The sequence below is a fragment of the Lathamus discolor genome, chromosome 2, assembly GCF_037157495.1.
Source record: "Lathamus discolor isolate bLatDis1 chromosome 2, bLatDis1.hap1, whole genome shotgun sequence".
NCBI classification, from domain to species: domain Eukaryota; kingdom Metazoa; phylum Chordata; class Aves; order Psittaciformes; family Psittacidae; genus Lathamus; species Lathamus discolor.
This window is the reverse complement of record NC_088885.1, coordinates 107,494,649-107,518,103: the sequence shown is the minus strand read 5'-3', so window position 1 is coordinate 107,518,103 and position 23,455 is coordinate 107,494,649. Positions and strand designations below refer to the sequence as shown.

At 41.8% G+C, this 23,455-nt stretch overlaps 1 protein-coding gene across 5 annotated transcripts in view; it reads left to right on the top strand.

The window, feature by feature from the left end:
* The window catches only part of MTCL1 (microtubule crosslinking factor 1), a 109,500-nt gene that overhangs the window by 55,637 nt on the left and 30,408 nt on the right, over positions 1-23,455 (top strand). Inside the window, exons 4-10 of one of the 5 annotated variants that reach the window (XM_065668008.1) lie at positions 227-286; positions 2,386-2,460; positions 6,340-7,665; positions 8,614-8,769; positions 16,859-16,951; positions 20,049-20,279; positions 21,758-21,946. In XM_065668008.1, coding sequence (XP_065524080.1) covers positions 227-286; positions 2,386-2,460; positions 6,340-7,665; positions 8,614-8,769; positions 16,859-16,951; positions 20,049-20,279; positions 21,758-21,946 — 2,130 coding nt within the window. Of the gene's footprint in view, positions 1-226; positions 287-2,382; positions 2,461-6,339; positions 7,666-8,613; positions 8,770-16,858; positions 16,952-20,048; positions 20,280-21,757; positions 21,947-23,455 lie in introns of all 5 variants that reach the window. The other 4 variants (XM_065668007.1, XM_065668009.1, XM_065668010.1 and 1 more) reach the window with 4 other exon arrangements.

Here is a 23,455-nt window from a genome sequence, read left to right as displayed (position 1 = left end):
AATTTTGTTCCCTTTGCCTTTTGATGGGAAATTTTGTGCATTGAAAAATCCACTGACAAGGCGCTGATCATCCTGGGATTTTAGTGATTATTACAAAAAATCAAATCCCCAGCTGCTCAGGAGAATATTCTTGCTTTCTCCTAAATCAGTTTTATAGTGGTGAACCCTGCCAAACTTGCAGCTTTGTATTTTCCTTATCAATAACTCAGCCTTGCTTCTGTTGCAGAGCTCCCTGAAGAGAAGAGGCAGCAGAGAAATGCACAAAGAAAAAAAGGCATTTACCCAGGTATGGTTTTCATGAATGTGCAAATTTGGGCAAAATCGCATGATCAAACTCAGAATTTCTTTTTACGGGTGTTGACAGGGCCATCAGGCACATTAAGTAGAGTGCAATTAGGCCTTAATCTACTGAGACCTCCCAGAGATAATGTAGAAGCAATTTAGGACACAAGTGTGATCTCTAAACCATGCAGTTTCTCGGGCTCCTTGTGCTTGTATCCACAGATTCAGGCTGCAGTTTTCTACCAGAAGAGAAAATCACCTTGCCTCACAAAGTAATTGGATCACAGCTTAGGGACTAAATAAATTTACATGCGGTGCCAAAGAGTTTGTGCTAATCAGCATCTTGGCTGGGAATGCAGTTCACACACAGCAACGGCACCTCGTGAGCTCTCGTGTTGCAGCCTGGGGTTTGATCTCTCTGGTGTCGAGGGGCAGCACACGAACTTGTGCTCCCCCAGGCTAGGACACAAGACAGAGCCCAAGCTACCCACTCAGCCTCACTTTGCACACCCATTTTGTTGAAATCCCAGAGGCTGATCCTTCTCAGGAAAGTGGTCTGCCCAATTTCCTCTGCTTTTTGTGCTGACTGTAGGAGTTAAAGCTTTTCCCGGCACCCGTACGGTTACTGTTTATAGCCGGAGAGATGGCGATAGTGTTTCTTCTTGCTGGGAAAGGAGCCAAGACCGACATTGTGCCTTCCTTAGAGAAAGGTTGCACCTCCCCTGCTGCCTCTTAGCAGGCTGAGTGTGCACAGCTGAGACTTGCGGGCTGCCTCTGAGTCGGTGGAATCTTCAAATCCATTGATTTGTAATAATAATCTTAATAAATAATGACAATAGGTTGCACTTGAGTGGGTAGAGCGGACAGCTGAGTGGACAGACATGGGGTTTAGGGTGACCGGAGACTGCAGCTTGCTTTCCTGGGACACAGCAGACTGAGCTTCCCCACTTAGCCTACAGAGGCACAGCTTAATCAAACCTTAAAATGGGGCACTGGGCAGCATTTGCTGCAGCACCTGCAATGGAGAATTGTTGAAGTAAGTTGTCAGTCAGGTCAGAGAGTTTATGTTTCTGCAAGTCTGGAAAATAGATGGATGAAATATAAATATATATATATATGCCCCCACACACGCAGATTGAAGATGAATCTACATGAAGGCACGGTTGTGTCCACTGGGGTTTGTGGGCGGCACTGTCCTTCCTTTACTCATTCCTGGAAATACAGAGCAGTGCAGAGGGAATGGATTCCTTGTGTTTGCTTCCTCCGCCCAAATCCAGGCATTAAAAGCAGCTGTAGTTTGCTGTGGAAAGCCCTAAAAATGACTTCACAGAATTAGCCAAGTAACCATGGGTCAGCTCTGCACCATTCACAGCATGGGGAAATGGTCCAGGAAACCACCTAGGGGAAAAAACCAACCTTTATGCTGTATACACATATTGTAATTTGCGGAAGCAGAGGGTTTAGGCTTGAAAATGAAAATCATTGCAACAGCACTATGCAAGGTAGCCGTTTTCTTCAGCAATTCTTTAGGGTATGAAAATCTGAGAAACGATACTATATATATTGACATGGCCCAGCCTGTAAGTGCATGTCCCAGCTATCTCCCAACTCTTAGGTGTTACTCAGAGCTGTCACCAAACCCCAGTATCCAATTAGAGGCATGTGCTGATTGAGACCAGAGCGCACCACAGCAAGTGCCCAACCTGGTCAAACAGCTGCCAGGTCCTGGGGCATGGCCTAAAAGGATAGGTACAGACACAGCCTGAGATGTTCAAAGTGCTACTCGTTAGCAACAGCCTAACCCTAAGTACCTAACACAAGTTCAGATCCCCATTACATGTTTTGTGAGAAGCAACCAGAAACTTACTTAGGTTCTGTGCATCCTCATACTCGGAGATATGTGCAGCATATGGCAAAACTGGTGTTTTTACTTTCTGAGAGCTAGCTCATCATGAATATTAGCTGGAACATCGCACCCACTGCAGGGCACACCAACTAAAAAATACCTGTGAAATCCATTGTCTTGAAGCTGTGTGAAAGCAGAATTCGTAGTAGCGCTTGCCCACCTCTAGCAGTACTGAAGGAAAAGTTTTTATTCAGCAGAATTGCAAAACGGAGCTTCTTGGAAAGTACCAGGCACCAGCCAAAACACAAAGAAAAGTGGTTCTCCAGCGCAAGGTAGGAATGCTGGCACTCAGCCAGATGCTTGGGTGCTGGTCGTACTGCCCTGTTGTCAGACTTGCAACCCCAATATCGCTTACCCATCTTCTGCCTGGCAGCTCCTTTGAGCCGGTGGTGGTGGTAGAGGAGATGGCGTTGGTCTCACTCTATCTTTGTGTCTCCTTGCCAGAAAAGAAATATCGTATTTGGGAATTTTTGATCAGCTCTTCATTCTCATCACATCATTTACATTGCAGAATCACTTTAAGTTCTTTCTGTTGAGTTTCATTTCTTTATCTCCACGTTCTACATTTGTCTAAATTAGACTGCAGGCTCTGCAGGGAGGGATCTGGATTTTTCCTTTCTGTTTTGTTGGTTTTTTTAATCCCCATTAGCATCCCTCTGAAGTGCCATGCAGAGCTGTGGTGCCATTGCATGCAAATAATCGCTATCAGTAGTCATTAATTCCCATTTATCCTTAACAGTCTCTTAAAGTCCATGACAAGCACCATGACTGATTGAACATTTTTGCACTGTCATTCTTTCTTTTCTTTCTATATGGCCTGCCCCACATATGTTTTTCAGGAAAGCATCCACATACTGGATATGTAATACAGTCAGGCTACCACAGCCCTTATTTAGCCCCTAAGATTTGAGCCTCTTGTTCTTCCAAAAAGACAGAAAGACTATTCTCTCCCTCCCCTCCTCCCCCCTTTCTTTTCATTTTTGATTTAACTAATAATGAACTATTCTTATTTTTGGTGATTTGCCCTCTGCTTATTTTGCCTAATATGTCAAAGCTCTACTTGCCTGTGTGGGTGTCTCGCTTTCTTGCTGTTTCTGCTTTGTTTCAACTGATCAAGAAATGGCTGATATTTCTGTACACAAAGTTTCCGAGGGACAGATGCATGAAGGTTGGAGTCCTACCCTTCTGGCATGCTTAGATCTGGCTGATAAATCTCTCCTGACCGTTCTTTTCCTTTGGAAAAAAAGCTGTCCAGGGAATGGGATTTTCAGTAGTCATGGTCCCTGGCAGAGAAGCAGGGAAGATTTAGAGCTTTCTCACCTTTCCAGATGGGATCCATATTTAGTAGGCAAGATTAACTTCCATCGGCTCTGTTGTTTTGTATGAGGCTTGTGTTTGTTCAATGAAAGAAATCTCATTTGTTTCAGCTCTTGAAAAAAACAAATCTACAAATGTGGTCCTTTTTTTTTTTCATAAACAAAACCTAGCAATAAAGTAGCACTGTTTTAAGAAGTTAACAGTCATTTTGTCCTGCCCTAATAACACGCTAATTCTGCAGATGCATTGAGTCGTGCAGTGATGCTGAGCAAAAACACTGGGGCCCTGAGCCCAAACCCAGCAAAGCCTTTCCCTTTTCTTCAAAGCTTCAAAATGCTGAGTCCGAAGTGTGCCTGGGTGACTGTTGTTCATACTGTTTGAAATGCAGTGGGTGTCAGGCTGGACCACTCACTGACCCCGGAGGAGGAGCTGGCCCCTAGTGCTCCCAGCTGGGGTGAGATCTGTGGGCAGGCTGGCCCTTCCACATGGGCAGTGGTCCAGCCAGGGAGCTGCAAGCTTCCAGCTAGTGCCACTGATGGCTGGGTGCTTGCAGCCAAAGAAGCACAGGGAAGGATGTTGGATTACAAAGACAGAATAAGGAAAATGTCAGATATCATTATTTCCAAGCTATTAACAGATAAATAAACCGGAGTGGTCACCCCACCTGTGAGCTCTGACATGCAGCACTGGTCTGGCTGTAACTTTCCTTGTGATCCTTTTATTTCCCTAAAAGCAAAGCCTGCAGCTGGGGATAAACTGATTCTCGATGATAGCAGAAACAGAGCTCAGGTATTGTGCAACCCTGAGCAAAGATGATGCTTTAATCATACAGCCTTACCCAGCCAGAGCAACCAAGATTCAGAGTGACTCCAGTGGAGGCTGCATGGTGTTTTGCCAGGTTTTAATCTGATACTTAATTTGCAGTTTCAAGTCATAAAGAGAAAAGCAATTTGCAAATGCATGTGTGAATAGGAGGTGTATGTATGTGAGCAGACATTGAGAGGAAAGAAAGCCCATCTTCTAGAGCCTCTGCTTCTAATCAATTATGTGCACGTTGATGATATTCATAGAAAACTCCCATTTCTGGTGCCAGAAACAAGATGACCAGAATTTTTGTCAGTCAACTGATAAACTGATTGCAGCTGTGTTTGACTGCTGAAACCCACATATTAACAGACACTTTGACTATTGTTTACCTCAATCATGTTATTAACATTTAAGAGAATTATTTCACTATTTACTATATTAAAATCCCAACCTGCACCCAGCAGAATCACTAAGAAAGCTGATGGAGTTCAGAAGCATACAACCAATTTCTTCTGTGGCTCTTTAGTTAGTAATAGCTGAAATTAAGATATAAGTAGTATATATCTAAGTAGAATGGAGCAAAATAAATCTAGGTAACATAAAAGACAACTGTTCCCAATGTGCTGTAGAAATCAAATCATTGCCTCGGATTGCTGAGCTGTAATTAGTTTTGTAAAATTTTTATTTCTTTTTTTTTTAATAGCCTCATCTGGGTGAACAATTAAAGTCAGTCATGTTTGCTTCTGGATTTGTTTGCCATTATTAGGAGTTATAACAAAACAGTGCTTGTGAAAGATAGTGGTGCTCCAGAGCCTGAAATGAAGTTTCCATAGATACTTGCACATATGTCCACATGGCCTACCAACAATGATAAAACCTGCTGTCTCAAGAGATCATCTTTCAAAGCCTGCCTTCCATTATACTGCTAATGCTGATAAATGTGTCTGTCTCTTACAGGCCAAGTGGCTGTATCTCCATGACAATTCACAGAAGTGATTCATGCAAAGAAATTGTTCATCGGCTTAGAATTTGCTTAACCTTGTCTCCTGTTTCAGCACAATACACACTGGAGTTTTCATTTGAGTTGAGATGTAGCACTTTGAAATGCCCAGCACACACAAAAAGATCAAACTCTCATTTAATACCCTGGTGCTTCACGAAAAGTGCAAGTTTTCACATGGGATGGATTTGGATGTTACCACGGTTTAATGATTTTTTTTTTCTTTCCCTTTCATGTGTTTTCTCCAATCTCCCTTGTGAACAGTTGTCCATACCAGAGACAGTGATCACAATCTGGTCTGGCCCAATAATAACAGCAGCAGAGGCAACAATGTGCTTCCTATTTGGAAAGCGAGTTAGGCATTCTGGCTATTTCACAGCACTGTGAGATCAGAGTAATGAAAGTCTTCACTTTGCAAGACAACCGTGCAGCTCAGCAAAGTTTTTTTATGCCTTCTAGCTGAAGGAAACTGAGATTTGGGATTATGATGAGTAAATTCATCTGAGTGGTCTTTGTTTCATGATGCTAAAAGGGAGCAGATGTATCATTAAACATAAATGGAACAGAATGTGACAACAAATCATAGAGCCTTTCATTTGGATCATTTTTTCTAGTGGAAGGGGTCCCTGCCCATGCAGGGGAGCTGGAACTAGATGATCTTTAAGGTCCCTTTCAATCCAAACCATTCTGTGATTCTATGATTTTATAATTATGTGTTTCTTTTCCACAAAATTTGCTCAGTATCAGAGAAAAGCTGAACATTGTGCTGGCACTCTTGCATCACTGAACACTTGCAAAAGGCACACGTGATTTTTTTTCCCCCCTCTTTAACTCAGGTCAAGCTGCTTTGCCAATTTAACCAGGACCAAGAGATGTGTCTCAGTTGTGTGGTTTGCGCAGCTCTGTTTGTGTTGTTTGCATACATAAAAGATACAGCTCAAAGGGTGGGAAGGAGAAGACTTTGCAAAATAAGATGCTCTATTGTAATATAATCTTGGGGGGGGGGGGGCTTGATTATTCTTGGCAGGAGGACAGCGCTGATTTGAAGTGCCAGCTCCAGTTTGCCAAAGAGGAGGCAGCGCTGATGCGTAAGAAGATGGCCAAACTGGGGAAGGAGAAGGACGAACTGGAGCAAGAGCTCCAGAAGTATAAGTCCATCTATGGAGATGTGGACAGTCCCCTGCCTACTGGGGAGGCAGGGGGCCCACCCAGCACCAGGGAGGCAGAGCTGAAGCTTCGTTTGAAGTTGGTGGAGGAGGAAGCCAACATACTGGGCAGGAAAATAGTGGAGCTGGAGGTGGAGAACAGGGGGATTAAAGCTGAAATGGAGGATATGAGGTGCCAGTATGAAAAAGAGTGTCTCAGCAGGGACCACATTTCAAGCATTCCTACCTCGCCCTACGGTGACTCCGTGGAGTCAGCCACGGAGCTGCGCCGGCACCTGCAGTTTGTGGAAGAGGAAGCAGAGCTGCTGAGGCGGTCGATCTCTGAAATTGAGGATCACAACAAGCAGCTAACGAACGAGCTGAACAAATTCAAGTTTGAGCCAGGCCAGGAGCCGGGCTGGTTGGATGACACGGCGTCCAAGTGTGGTGGGACATTGCAAGAGGAGCTGAAGTCAGCCAGGTTGCAAATCAATGAGCTGAGCGGGAAAGTGATGAAGCTCCAGTATGAGAACAGGGTCCTGATGTCCAATGTCCAGCGTTATGATCTTGCCTCTCACCTGGGCCTGCGCACTTCCAGCCCCAGGGACAGTGACGCTGATAGCGATGCTGGGAGAAAGGAGAGTGACAGTGAAGAGGGTCGCCCACCCCAGCCAAGGAGAGAGGGGCCCATTGGGGGTGAGAGTGACTCTGAAGAAGTTTATGAGAAGACGTCAGGTTTTGGGAGTGGGAAGCCATCAGAAGTCAGTGACCTGTGCTCCACTGAGCTTATAAGAGTGAAAGAGGACACAGAGTCTTTAATTAACATCAAACGCGAGGCTGAGCGGCTGGAAAGGACTGTGGACCGCCTTATCACTGATACAGACAGCTTGATTTATGACGCCAAGGTGCATGTAACCAGCAGCCCATCCACCGAGCAGGATTTCAGAAGTGGTGAGGAACGGAGAGAAGATAAGCACGAACCAGAGCTTCTGGACACCGTCAACTCCAGGATGAAAGCTTTCCGGAAGGAGCTACAGACCTTCCTGGAAAAGGTTGATCACATTGGAGAGGGCCTTAAGGAGCAGATGGAAGACCTCTCCCCTCTTCCCCATCTCACAGAGTCTTCCAGTTTTCTATCCACAATGACATCCATGTCCCGAGACTCTCCTATTGGTAACCTGGGGAAAGAGTTAATCACCGACTTCCAGGTAGGTTGGCCCCTTGTTTGCCTTCTGTTTATCGTTTCTCTTTCTTTCTGGCATCGCTACCTTAGAGCTAATTTTCCTCACAGCTGCTTTGTTATGATTTCAGACCTGCAATGTATTTAAGTGTGTAAAGTTAAACAAACACTTTATAGGCTTTTTTCTTTTATTTGTTTGCACAACTCCTTTGATTCAGAGGCGGTTCCTCATGGCAAAAAGGCTAATCCACTGGTGCTATAGAGATCAGTCTTCTTTTTGTCTGTAACAGCAGTGTTTTCCCATGAAAGAGGAGATTAATTAAAAAAAAAAAAAAAGAATCTGATGAATGTAAATTAGCAGCATTGCTAAGAAATGTGAGGAGGTCTTTACCATGCTCTCTCATAAAAGGGTCAGGCGTGTTCTCAAAAGCCTTGCCAAAAGAACCCAACCAAATGCAGTTTTCTAAGTGATGTGTTTTAAAAAGCCTGCTTACAGCTCACTCCCCTAACCGAGCAGCGAGTGAGAAGCTCTGTAGCCAGCGAAGGACTGCCTTGCCTAAAGCGTTGCCCATGGGCGCATGTCTAAACTGCCACAACTGCCACACTGGATATGGCTTTTCTGCACAGCACAAGTAAGGAAGGAAGAGCCTTGTGTCCCGTATCCTTCATGACTTGTATGCTTGCTGTTGGTTTGACTCATGCATCCTCATTGCATGCGCCTCATAACCAGTGTTTGCATTCTTTTTTCCTCTCTTTCTCTTTTTTGCTTTTCAGATGTTTCAGCCCATCATTTTGCTCATCCTCATTTTGGTTTTGTTCTCTTCACTTTCTTATGCCACTGTATTTAAGTTGGTTTTTCTGTTCACGCTTTTCTTTGTCTTGTAGTTTTTCAGTCGTCTACCTTACCCATTTTTGTTTTCTTTATTCCCTTCTGTCCTTTTGTTTTTTTGTTATAAACTGCCCATGCACCTAACAGTCCAAACTGAGGGATCAGATGGAGTGGCAGCTCAAACAAGATCGTGGAGAGGAGCAAGAGATTCACCACCAGCGAGCCACCACCGACCCACACCGCAGAGCTGATGGAGACATAAAACTCTACAGGCCAGGAGACAAGGGCTGTTTCAGTCTAGAGGTCAGCAAAGCAGCCCGTCTTACTCACTGCCTCCTGCTGCCTTAGCCAGGAGATGAGTAACAGAAGCCAGGGGTTGGGGGAGTAAATTGGACCAAACAGAGCACCTGTGTTGTGACATTTGTGATTTACCTCTATTCCCCCTTGCAGTTTCAGATAAGCAAATTGGTCCTCACATTGGACTCATCACCCTGCTCCCAGTAGCTTGGCTAAGTGGGAAAACATGGCTCAGGGACCCACTAAATTGAGTATAGAAACGAAACATCCCTGGAAAAGGGATTCACATCTCTGATGTGAAATCATGCTTCCAGGTTTCACTTTATTGGTTATTTTAAATCTGGATAGTCTATAGATAGAGATCTCTTTACATTTTGCCTGGCAGTAGTCTGCGCAGGAGAAGGTTTGATGCTGGTGTTCATGGTGATTCTCTAAAAAGGAACACAGCACCCTGCAGCTTCCAAAACAACTTCCTTAAAGCAGAATTCTCCATTGTTTGGGTTGTTGAGTACTTTTCCATTCATCAAAAACATCAATCAGTTTTTATTTAAACCTTCATCCATGCGGAGGCCGTATCTGCCTCAGTAAACATCTCCTTAGCTGCTTTCTCATGAACATAGATTATCCAGACACTACAACCAGTCCTGAAGAAAATGATTTCTGATCTATCTCCATAAAGGCAAGCTTGGAGCACTGGAAAACCTTTCTGCTGGCCACTGGGAAGCCAAGTCCACCTTGAAACTGGGGTGGTTAGAGTAGCTTCTAGTGAAGGATGAGTTTTAATGTGTTTATAACTAAAAACACGTGTGCAGTCCTTAGTATACCTGAAACCCCTAAATGATTCTGGGAAAAGGAGAATGCTGGCTGGGACAGCTGGGTTTGTAAGCAATAACAACCACTAGAAAGCAGGGTAGGAACAAAAAGCTCTAGGCGGCTGGTAGCCGAGCAGCATGATGCTGTGTTGAATATCAAAGGGAGAGTGGCCCTTCATCTTAACACAGGTAATTCTTTCCTGGTTTTGTTTTGCTTGTTTCGAATTATCCTGACAGTGCAGAGTTTTGGTAGTATTGCAATAATTTATTTGTTCAGCTGCTTCTCTTCCAACTTCTCACTTTTACGTAATAAACTTCAGGAAGGGGTATCTGATAAACCCAGGACACCGTAAGTCACTGAAAGGTAAAATCTTTCTTTGTCAGCCATGAAATGAGCCAGTGAGGTACAGAAGCCTTGCTGTTCAGCATGGATCCCTTTGCAATTGTACTGGTCAATGGCTATTGTAGATTAGGTTAAAAAATGCCCACAGAATATGTTTACAATATTTCTGTTTAAATTCTGTTTTTATTAATTCTGCTTTACCTTAGGTTAGCCTTGTTATTATGTTAAACCTTGCGTATATGAGTCCTTAGTTAAAATTAAGGATTTGGGTAATTTTAGCACAACATCTTTTTTAACTCTCTCAGCACGGGATGACAGTGTGTAAACTATGTACAGCAAACAGAGGATGGATAGTTTCACACCATAGCCTGACAAGGAACAAGCCAGTAATTATAATCAAAGGTAGAAACTAGCTAGCTTAGGTCCAGATGTGCTCAAAAGGTGAGCAAGGCTGGGCCTTAAATGTCCTCACTTGAGAAAATGTTGAAGACTAAGGTCTTAGCTTCAGTCAGGTTTACTTAAGCAGCAACGAATATTATACTGCTTTACACTGAAACTTTTCAGTGCGTGAGCAGCCAACTGAAATCCTAGAACATGTAATAGTCAAACCCAGGTGAAGCAGAAGATTCATCCAAATAACTTTGTATGGTACCATTTTTACTCTTTTTTGATGCCATACACCCCACTAGCAAAACCTACCAATTTTTTGTGCCAGATGAATGAGCAGGAAAAAAATACTATTGAAATACCAAAGGGGTGTTTTAATTACCACAGAAAATTCAGATGGAGACTCAAACCTTTCAATGCCCACAGCAGAGATGGCTACACATAAGCCGTTACTTGCTTTCTCTAGAAGTGAAAATATATGCACTGGCTAGTGGATAACATTGATTGATGATCTTCTTACTGCATATGGACTTCCCACATTAGAGCAGCATATTTCGATGAGGCTGATGTTTTCTTTTTAAGCAAGCAAACCCATTTTTCTAAATTTATTTTTTTCCAAATTTATTTTTTTCCCAGCTGAATTTTAAATGAAAGTTTTCCCAAGCAATGCTGAGCAGCTTCCATTTAGCCACTTCTCCCATTTCTAAAAGTAAGCATTATGGGAGCCAAATTGTTTGATTAAATATGAAAAATGCGGACTGACTTGTGCTTGAAACTACCCAGTAGCCTAACTGTAAACATCTGCCTTTGTTTGGGCTTTGCACTGCAGTTGTTAGTGCAACAGTATCATTAGAATGTATTTGCATGTTAAAGAGGTGGGTTAGAGTCACAGTCCAAGGGAAATTATATCTCAAAATTGCCTTAAGAGCAGGGCTTTGTTTTCTTATTGAAACAAGCATTCAGCTGCTGTTGCTGGAGGTTTGAGCCCATCGGAGTGGATGTTCTATCCATTATTCATGATTTTTGCAGAGCTGGGTTATAGTGGGAGTGGGAAATCATTCTTTACCATCCAAAGAAAAAGCAAGTGAACAAGTGAGAACTGCCCTGGCTAACAGAGGAACTTAAAAAAGGGAACACAATGCTTTGTGGAACAGATGCCCAGCACAAATCAAAGAATTGCTATGGCAACAAATTGGAACTAGTGGGAAAAAATGGTAAATAATTTTTCATCTGGTGAATTTTACCCATTTTACCAGGGGAATAGCCATAAACAAAAGGCAGCCTACTTAAGCAGCCTCCTCCTGTTTATTCAGAAACAAGAAGGCATTCTGGAGAAGAAAAATTTCACTCTTTCACATTCATATATGACCAAATATAGTCTGTTTGATATATTTGATACATATATATTTGATGCCTAATGCTCCGAAAGGGAGCTGTATCTCCTAGTTCTCTTGGCTTCTTCAGAGGGCATCAGTTCTGCCCTTACCCAAGTACATATCACCAAAGACAAAAGCACTTATCTTTGCATTTCAGATTTGGATTATTTTCACACATGGCTTTTAAAGACTTACACATTTGTTTCTGTGTAGAAAAGTGCCACAAAACTTCCGACACTCCAGGTTATGGAAAAGCAACCACTGAAGTGAATTCACTTACAAGGAACAAGTTGTCACAAGAGAACTATAAAAAAAAAGCAGATAGAACTATAGAATGGTTTGGGTTGGAAGGGGCCTTAAAAACCATCTAGTTCCAACCACCCTGCCTCGGGCAAGGACACGTTTCACTAGACCAGGTTGCTCAAAGCCCCATCCAGTCTGGCCTTGAATGCTGCCAGGGACGGGACATCCTCATTGAGGTTTAGGGCTACCCTGTTTCTTCTGATACAGAGAGGAAAGAAGGAAGTTTAATGATGTCTGATGTTGAAAATCTGACAGGTAAGTCTGTTCTATGTGGTTTGTTTGCTGATATGCAAATATTCAGCGTATTTTTGAATTTTACGTTTGAATTGTCATATTTCTCTCCAAAAGTTAGCTACCACTAATACAAGCTACAAAGTACTTAAAATCAAGGTGAAATTAAATAGGCTAGAGAAGGTGAGAGCATGTCTTAAAAAGCAAGTCTTCCACAAGGTCTAGTAATAAAGTGGGAAGAGCACACACTGAAGAAAAATTTCTTCTAGGCCATTCTTGTTCTGTTCATCCATTTTCCTTACTTATCATGCCCATACGAATTATAAAACATCTCTATTACTCTAAGTTAATCCCTGGGTTCAATGTGGACCATGTGCAAGTTAGGTAAGTCACTTTATCACCTGCTTTGAATTAAAACTTCTGTATGGACCATTTTGGATATATGGGGAGAATTTCGGTCTATATTTTGAAAGTTGCTATTTTTAGCTGGGTTTGGAATATCTGTGTCCCTTCTGTGCAAGTTTCATTATTCCCTGTGATAGCTTTTCAGCTGGATGGCTTTTGCTGCAGCTCTCAGCCATGTGCTGAGAATTTGCACATCTTTTTCTCTTGCCCTGATTTAAGATTTTGCTTTCACAGAAAGCAAGCCGTGGATGTTTTATACATTGTGACGTCCCTTTCTTTGGGGGAAAAGAAGAAATACAAAAAATAAAACCAAAAAAACCCACCGTAACCCTCAACAAATGACACATAGAAAGTTGTATGTCTTAGTGTCCGCTGTTCCTCCAATGCAAAGCTGTGGGACGAAGAAAGACAAACGGGTGCTGACAGTATTCCTTCCCACCAAGATTAGGGGCAGCAAGAATAATTTACTTTGATGAATTGTATTCTTTCTTGCTATGAAAGATTCTGTAAAGGTTGACAATATAATGGCTTGAAAGACCCTTTATGATGTAAATCTGGATATCGCAGTCCTAACTGAACTCGGTGAGACTTTGTGTACTATCCATACAATGGGGTGTTTTTTTAAAGACTTAGAGCAAAGTGTTCTCTCTCCATATAAGCACAGACAAATAACTACACAGCTGCCTCTTGTAGCAAATGGGTAAATGTAATTTATTTTCAAGGGGTGAGGAGAAGAGTACATCTTGAGAAGCAGCCTCTGAGAATTCAGTTAGATGTGTATTGCTTACAAAAAGTAATACAAAATGCACTGGAAGTGCCTTTCTTATCTGATTGATTGTATGTATGCAATGGTCAGCAATCACATGTGAAAAATTAGCAGTTTTTAAACTGCACGGTCAAATGTAAGGTCCAAATATCAAAGCATATAACATAGCATTGGGGAAGCAGCATAGGATGTTTATCTTTTGGCTTCCTTGGAATTGCACACAAATGCTGGAGAGCATCTTTCTACCCTGCCTCCTTAGGGCTTGCTCCTCCTTCAGTTTCTCCTGAAAAAAAAAAAAAGAACAAAAAGAAAGATTCCATGAAATTTGATGTTCACCGTTGTTGCATATAAACTGATTGAGTTTGCAGGCAAATTGAGGTTGTAATTAGCTATGGTAAAATGGAGAAAAGGGATGAGTGTAACCCAGCTGTACCTCATGGTGCCTGGCAATCATGCGAAAACAAGTCATGGCAGAAATGTGGGATTGTGTGAGCTGGAACGTAACCTGAAAAGCTGTCAACATGCTGACAGGGGTGGAAAGGGGTCAGTGCATTAAGGGTGTGGTGGTGAAGCCCCCAAAATGTGGATGAATTTTCTCTGCTTAACCTCTTGAGGTAAAGACATCGGCATGGATTAGCTTGTTCTGGAGTGGTAACAGGTGAGAGAAAAGGGTTCAGCAGAAGGACTTGGCACTGCCTGTCCAAGAGGACAGGAATGGAAGTGGATCTGGAAATGCATTAATTGGGAAACCGTGTGTAGGTGTGAAGCTGTGAATGAAGTGTAGCTGTTTCTGTGGTGCTGTGGTGACATAGCAGTAGGTCTCAGTTCCAGTTATATTATGTTCATGTCTTGTGGGTTTGTGTCTGTTTCTGTGATGCCAGTACAATGTGTAGTGGCCGTCTCAAGGTTTTTTCTGTTGTTCGTGTAGAGCGTTTGTTAATGAGAATGAAGGAAACAAAGAACGGAAGTTAACAGGTTGCCAATTTTTGTGTTCATTTTGTAGCAGTGTTGTTTTCCAAACCAAACCAAATCTACAGTTGTGCCACAGACTAAACCCTGCTGATTATATGATTATGTATGATAGGGCCTGATTTCCATGTGTAAACATATAGACATCCATCAGTGCAATATCGGATACCTGAACTGCATACACAAATATCATGATGCGTTTCTACCTATTCTTCATTCATGATCCGGACATTTAGCAGTAATCTATAAGGTGCTTAAGTAAGCTTATCTCCCTTGATTTGAGCATATGAATCACAATGCTACTGGTAGAAATGACATTACATGACATTACAGATTATGAAGAATCCTCAGGTTGTACTGGAAGGAAAAAGTTGTGCAGCTCTGCATTCATGCATGAAGTGCTTTTCATCATGTTTTCTTTACCACTTCTGAAAATATGTTGTCTTTAAAGAGGCAAAGCAATTGTAAGATGATTTGCACTGTTTAGTGTGCATGTAATAGTCTGTCTGCCTTTATGATGTATTTAATCTCTTCTTAGTAGTTCCAACAGTTATCACACAATCCCGTCACCCAAGTTTCCTGAAACTTGGCTTTTCATGAGCTACATTTATTGAAAATCTGTATGAGTTAATAATTTTCTTGCTTTAATTTTGCAGACTTAAGGTGTTATCAGTATACACATAACTGATTCCCATTAATTCTAGTCTGAATTAGAACAAATGATCTTTTACCAAATTGTTGTTCATTGGAAAACACAAGTGTGAAGTGCATAGAGAAAATTCAGACCTTATCTTCCTGGTAAATTTTGCTGCTCTGATTCAGCTTCCAGTTTCAGGAATCCCAGGACCAACAGTATTTCTACCTACCTAAATGCACAATCATATGGTTGCAAGGAGAAGCATACTAAGATCAGTGATTATTGTGACCAGATCTTGCCTTTGTGCAGTGCAAAATGTCTGCAGACACATTAAGGTGTAAGATCAAATCAATAAGGCACATAACATTGGTCACTTCACGCATACCTTTCAGAGGGTTGGGAGTATCTTTTCCTCAGGTACAAAACATACTTGCACAAGTCAATAAGTGAATCAAGTCAAGAAGGAACTGATAAGGCCCAGAAAGTGTATGTAAGGGCTAATTTCATTCTCCAAGCAAGTCTCTTCCTGCTGGTGGTTTATGGGATTCTTCGATCTTTTTCCCTAGAGGAGCAGAGCAGCCTCTGCTCCAGTGACAAATACTTTGTGAATAACCAGAAGTGTCCCAGCAAAAGCAGCCACATCCCAAACAGCAACAGCAGCTGGTTTTGCTCTTGGGAAGTGGGAGGAGTGCCTGGGGAGAGGATACAAGTGCCAGGGCTGATGTCAGAGGGAAAATGGCAGTGCAGGCCCCGAGAGTGGTCCCACGACGTGCGTTACATCCTTGCAGCTGCTGAGATTGGAGCGCACTGGACATTGGTCAGCAGAGAATTTGGGATTATGCTTTGAAGCCTGAAGTGATCCCTGCCTTAAATGTGTCTTCACTCTGGGAAGCAGGAGTTTGGTGCCATAGTGTTTTCTGTGGTCACACGAGAAGAGGATGGCATCTGGCCAAGCATCACCTTTGTACAGAGAAGTCAGTTTTAGCTCCAATGTGAGAGACAGAAAAGAAGGAGTTCTGATCAGGAATATAAGTGTCACCAGGTTAATTAACATAGTATAAATGGTGACATCTGACTCTGCCTTCTTGGGTCTTTATTTTTTAATTAAATAAGTTCCAGAAGTAAAGTGGATGGGATGCCAAACCTAAAGATAGCATAAAACTGGAAGTATTAAGATTAGAATGGCGTAGGACCTGAAAGGGAAGATACTTAAGCATTTTGGTCATATCTCAGGCTCCCACAGCTTATCCCTGTGACATTTGTGGAGTAATTGTTTTGAGTAGAAATAGCAGAATGAAGTTGACTTGTGCAGAAAGCTGTTATGTATCTGAAGAAAAGGACCTTATATGCTTCGTCAGTGTATAAATGTTATCCCATTAACTGCCTAATCAGGAGTGTTGCAAATGAATAAATAATTAGGTCCAAACTGTATTAGGTGCATCTTCTGCAGAGATGTTAAAATTTTTATAGCTTTGATTTTCATAAATAAATATGCCACCAAATATGTAATCCTGTAAATTGGAGCTCGTCTGGCAAATGTCATTGATGGTGCGCTGTCCCAGCTACATGAGTGCAAACCCATAGCAGAGGCCTGAAGGGAATATCCGACATGTAACATCAGCATCCCAGCTTTAGTTTTCAGAAGAAGCCACACAGGAAATTCCCACACATATTTAGGGCATCGCTATTTATTTGCACACTGTGCTTTGGTTTTAGCTATTGATAACCGTGGGTTGTGCAGATGTCTGTCCTGCAGTTCTGTTCTTTTGTCCTTTTTTTTTTTCCACCACGGAGACACATTTTCTGCTAAACCTGTCCCTTTGTCCTGCTGATCAGCTCAGGGATTCCCATGTTTTACCTGTACAGAATGTATCGATACAGGAGCTTCAGGCTCAGCTTGAGCAGGAGACAAGACTTCACCGAGAGGAGCAAGAAAAGTTTACAGAAAAGATCATCCAGGTAAATACGAAACCCACCTGCTGGGAGAGATGTGTGACCATGACATGTGTCATGGACCTGGTTTGTCAGGACCATGGCAATTTGTGTCCTGATGGCCGTGACTGCTTGACCTCCTCTGAGTAAATGAAGAATCTGGAAGTTGGGGAAGTGTAAACTCAAGCCTGTTCTGCAACTTTGAACCTGGCTTCTCTGCTTGGCGGAGAGGAGTTTTGTCCTCCCCTGTGTGGGGCAAGTCAAGGTAGAGACATGAAATAAGGCATGAGGAATTATTACAGCCCCTTCAGCTCTCTGTGAGCTGGGGAAGGGTGTGTTTGATCTCTGGGAGCACAGTTTGGCTCTGTGCCTTGTTCTGACCCCTCCTAGAGCAAAGAAAGTCCAACACTTGTCTGAAGTTGGAGGAGTCTTTACACACTCATAACTGAGACACAAATCAGGACTTTTTAGTGTTTCTCAGTACCCCATGCTCCTAACCTTCTTATTCATAACTGGTGAATAAATCATATTTTGTTACATGGTCTCCCCCTGCTCTTTTGAAGGCTGGAACAGATTAGTCAATCTCTTTGTGATCTCTAGCTCCTAGAGCGAAAAAATCTGCTACTAATTTTGGCAGGCTCTTTGGCTCTTAACTGCAGTTTTCTTTTTAAATATACTTCATGGACTAAATTCAGCATAATTGTTGTATAGTCTAGAGCATTTTTCCTTGTGCCAGCTTATCTCATCATGCCCAAGTGGTATCTCTCCATTTTCTCATAAGTAGCCTTAATTTCCAGTTGATCTCCATAGGAGCTTTCTCGTGAAGGCTTTTGAAGGCAACCAGTAAATTGATTTCCTTCCTGGTTGCTTTTGCCATGAAAGCTTTTTGGAAGCTATGCCTGCCTCTTAAAGTTATTTTCTTTTGCAATAACTGTCCATTGAAAAAGCATAATACTCTGTGAAGTTACCTCCACCAGGGTCTTCTGCAAGAGTTTGTGGCCATGGGGACTTAGATCATAACAGCTTGTAAAAACAAAGAAAAATGCAGCAAAATCAAAGCTAGCTATTCATGTTGACAGCTAGTAGAAACAGAAGAATAAAAGCATCTTCTGGATTCTTCATTTTTTCCAGATTATGCCCATCCTGTCGATATCCTCCTTTTTTATAACCTTCCAGTATTTCTGGTGGAAATGACTCAGATCTCTGCTGTACTTAACCATAACTTCATTTGGTGGAAGAATCTGCATCAACACAGAACCTATTTGTTTCTCTATGTAAAGACTAAGTTTAAAATAAGTGCCTGTTTTACTATTCCAATTTTAGCAATGTTTAACTCTATCAGATTGATGTTTGTTAGCAGTGTACAATTTCCATGAGTGTTACCAGGAGTTGCATGTATGGGGTTTTTTTGGTCATTGTAGCTAATTTTGTTCCAAACTACTTGTAAGCTGCATTTTAAGCCCATATAAGCTAGCAACTACTGTAAATAATTTTTATTTAATCAGACTTTTTAAGGCATAGTAACATAGATGCTGAAAATTTGCATCATGCCAGAGCACACCATTTAAAGGTCAGAAAAGTCCTTAGCAAACAATCTAGTATGGACCAGTAGCCTGTGTCAAAGGCATCTGAGTGCTACTATGAAAATCAAACATATATTTCTTAGCAGTATTAATTTCAAAGGGCTCCATGCTTCTGAAGAAGAATCATAGAATCATAGAATCATAGAATGAAGGGGGCCTATAGGGATGCTGGGGAGGGACTCTTTGTCAGGGACTGTAGTGACAGGACAAGGGGTAATGGGTTAAAAATTAAACAGGGGAAGTTTAGATTGGATCTAAGGAGGAAATTCTTTCCTGTTAGGGTGGTGAGGCACTGGAATCGGTTGCCCAGGGAGGTTGTGAGTGCTCCATCCCTGGCAGTGTTCAAGGCCAGGTTGGATGAAGCCTTGTGTTGGATGGTTTAGTGAGAAGTGTCCCTGTCCATGGCATGTATTCTTCATTGCTGTGTCAGTGTTGTTTGTTTCAGGGTATGTTCTTATGGTTCAGATCATTGTGGTCATTAGTGTACTACGGCTTTCATAGATTCCATCTATGGAGCTGGTGAGCAAAGGGAGAGGCTGTTGTTCCCCAGAGTGGAAAATAACAGAAATTGGCACCTGTAAGCAGTGGCTCTGTCTTATTTTCCGTTTACCTTTCTGGGTCAATGTGAGCCATCGCTTGGTTGAAATGGAAACACTATCTCATCCGTGCAGAATATGAGATGTAGTACAGCTAACTTGTACAAGTGCTGTTGGACACAGATCATGGCATGGTTTGATTTTGACATATCGAGGGAGAAGTCACATTTAAAGAATAATGTTTCAGGTGGCTTTGTGTTGAAACAGATGTGATTCCAAAGACTGAGCTTTTCTTGGTGCTTCTAGTACTGAAACTGAGACATGTTGAATGCCGAGCTGCAACCTTTTTCTGTCTCTTCAGTTCCTGTGTGTGTCCCTGATCTAGTCATATCAGAATGAGAAACTGTTTACTGTGAGTCATTCAGATGCCTCCAAGTATGAACTATTGAGAAGTAAGGGACCAGTAGTTATATCTGAGATGCTGGAGGTGGTTCCTTCAAAAGCATTGCCTTTCCAGAAGCAGAGGGAGACATAACCAGAGAGGAGAGGATGAGTCTGTGGCTGGGAAGGGAAGAGGCATGGATAGTATCCCAGTTTGTCTGAAGGGCAGCTCTGGGCCCACCTTGTAGGAATGGCTGCAAAAGCATTTGTTAGGTGTGATATGCACAGCAACGTGGGCTGATGGCTGTGCTGGGAACATAGTGCATGGATACAATCAAGAGAAAAATATGTGTGGTATAAAATGTTTAAGCAATAGCAGAGTTCTCATGTATCTTTAAAGTACAGGTCCACTTACACAGCCAGCTACTTGCATATGGTTATCTAAAGCTTTTTGGCTTTCCTTGACAGTCATAATTACTGAGGAACTTATTGGGCAAAACTCAATAGTTACTCACTACTAATGAAAACTAGAGATTTCAGTTTGTGTCACCCAACAAAGTAAAAGTCCTGGAAACTGCCCCAGGACACTACCCCATTGACACGGTGTCTGTCGTTCCATTAAAGCTGGAGGAGGAGCATATGCAGACCCTGCGGAGGAAAGACTTGGAAGTGCAGAGCTTGACTTTGCAGAACAAACTGGAGGAGAAGACCTGGAGCCAGGAGAAAAGTCTGCTGCAGCAAGAACTCAGGCATTTCAAGCAGGACACCTTTCTTCTGTATGTGAAACTGAAATGGCTGCTGAAACACTGGCGGCAAGGCAAGCGAATGGAGGAGGAAGGGGAGGATGTATTAGAGGTAACTGTCCCTTATTAACGCAATAGAGTTGTAAGCAGTGGGGTACTAGGATGCAGTTCTTTAAGTGTAGACTTTAAATATGATGTGACAACAGCAACTTTATAAATATATCTAGATTTTAAGGGGATTCAAATTAAACATGAAACCTTAAGTTGGCTTTTGCTAAAGTACATGTGACTCCTGAATAATTTTATGAAAGAAAATAACTATTAGCGAGCTGATAGAGTCAAATCTCTTTAGATGTGTTGAGTTCTGTCATTTTCTCATTGTGTGCACAGTGTGTTCCTTACAAAGCCTTCAGCAATAACAGATGGAGGGAAGCTCTGTTTTCATGTTGGCAGGAGAATTATACAGCTTTTTGTGGGAACTTACAGTGATTCATGCTTGTTTGTTCCTCTTCTCCGTACACAAGTCTCTCACCATCAGCAGCAGTGCACCAGTAGTCATCACAGTGATTTTCCAAGTAGTGACTAAATTAAGATCAGGAATTTCAGAAGTACATAACAACCTGGAATCCCCAAGCGGACACATCTCAGCAGGAGTGTGATTGCCAGCAACATGCACTGTGAAGAAAGCTGCTGCTAATCTGTGTCAAGTTGCACATGCAGAAATCACAATTTGCTTTGGAAATCTTACCTTAAAAATAAATAAATAAATAAAGTGTTTGCCCATTCTGACACTTTATGCAAAAGTTTTGAGAATAATTGATTTATTCTGCAGGTTCATGCAATTCTGAAACCATTTGCTAAAGCAATTAAGTAGTTTTTCTCGGTATTTCTGATATTTACATGCCTAGTGTTTTTCAGGGTTTGCTGCACTTGGCAGTACAAGTAACCTTTCAGGTCTGGTAGGAGTATGTGTGGTTTGTATTCTTGGATGAAGGGTGGATGAACATCTTTACCTTCATCCGCTATGGTAATATGAGTCAAAAACAAGAGATGAGTAGCTATTTAGCTTCTACTTTACTTCAACAGCACTAATTTGCTTCTATGTAAACTAGCTCATCTTCTAATATTAAAATCACTTTCATTTTTTCCACTGTGGATTTTTTGAATGGTTAATTTATAATCAATCCACTTCCAGTCATTATTGGAGTCATGTGTTTTGCTAATGCATTAGAGAGAATAAAGTGGTAGATTTGGATACTTCCTGATCTCCATGTCTTCATCAGACGATAAACCAGTGCTTTGTATAGTTTTTCATTAATGCGTGATGAATTATACCCACTGTGCTACATTACACCCATCTCCTCAGCCGCGTAGATGTCCTATTTTGCACATCTGCGTGGTGCTGGTTCACATACGCAAGATGTCATATATCACCAAAGATCATTTCCTGTAGCCTGCAGGATAGAAGTCAATATATCCCACTGCAGGGATGCAGGGGAAGATAGTCCCTTCCCTCAACCCTTCAATAAATTTCTGTCCCTGAGGTAAATGGCAAAATAGCGTTGATGTGTCCCATGTCTTGCATTTTAGATCGAGCACCCTGAGGCTGTCCCAGGCTTCGGCATGCAGTCTGAGCAGAAGGGGGATGACACAGAGCGAGAGGAGGAGGAAGAGGATGTTGTGTTTGCACTGACAGATTTCTCCCAGCGTCCCTCCACAGACAGCACTGATCATGGACCACAGCTGCAGACTGCAGAATTACTACAGCAGCAGAAGCAGGTACTATACCATTTGTGTATCGTGCCCTGGGAATGGAAACTGGATTTTCCAAGAGAATTCCTTTTTTTTCTGCTGCTGTGTTAAATCACCTAGAATCATACTTGTAAAAATACTTCTAGCTACACAGCAATTACAGTGGATTTCATCCATTATATTTATATTTAATCAGGAGCCACGTGATGACTGTTCTTCTGTTGGCAGATACTATCAGTGAAAAATCCTATTTCCTCTTGTGGCTGTTTGCCCAGAAACATCTATCAGTATGTGATGGTTTGGAGAACTTACATGCTTCTCTTGCCTGAGCACATCTTTTTTCTACTGTCAAGCTTTTAGTGAGAAGTTCTGACTTTATTTTCTTTAAATCATTTAAAAAACTATCACATGTATTTTATGTTTCCCTTGGAAATGATGGGAAAAGAATGCAAAAGTTCCTTCCCAACACTGGGCTTGTTTTTAAGTGCCTAAAACCAAATCATGCTAACTTCTCCCTGACATATCCTGTGCCCTGACTGTGTCTGTCAAAACACTGCCATGTATCCTAGTTTTTTCCTTTGTGCATTTAATATACCAGCAGTCCTAACAATAATAATAGCAAACACTCAAAGGGGACAGACTTGAAGCTTCCAACAGTTGTTCAGGAGCATCTTCTGATATTTTTAAAATGGAAAACATTCAGATGAGAGCATCCTGTCACATAGTATTATTTGCAATCATAAGTAGAATGGAACAAGAATTCTCTGTAAAACACAAGTTCAGTGAAAAAGGACTTGAAGCTTTTTGCCCGTCTCTATCTGGGCCCTTGACTTGGGAGGCCGCTCCACAGCAAGAGCTCTCAGACAAATACGTTCATTCTATGACCACAATATTTCGCTTGCAACCTGCTTCTCTAGTTCAAGATGTAACTTCAGTTAGAATTTCTGTTTGAATAAAAATAGTAGAGATCTGTGATCTTTATGCTGCTTCATCTTCTGCTTTAAGTTTATATAATCTTTAGCTTTCCTTTTTCACAGTGCTGGCTGACAACTCCATTCTCTAGCATTTATTTTCTGTGAGGTGTGCTACCAAGGTAGTATTCATTTGATCAGTTTGGCATTTGGAAAGGTTCCACCTTGCCAGTCTCCCAGACCCATCACTGTCATCCTCTCAGCAAGCTCTTCTGTGTCAGAGGCTGAAGGCAGCCATGGAAGGGATGCCTCTGAGTGTGTCATTTAATGGCATTCCATCTGTAGACTGATTTAATCCAGAATAAGTAAAACAAATATAAACCAACATGTTATCTATCTTAGTAGGGACTCTACCATGTACTAACTTTCCATATATATCTCTTAAAATTACCAAGAACATTCTAATAAATTATGTCCTCTTTAAAATAATGAGTGCTTAGACTTTAATCTCAATTAAGGTGGCAGAAATGGGAAGTAGGATTGCTTATAATTCATTTTTATATAAATTGCATACTGTTCTAATACAGCAGTTCCAGCTAACCTTGCTTAAACAAATGATCCGTAG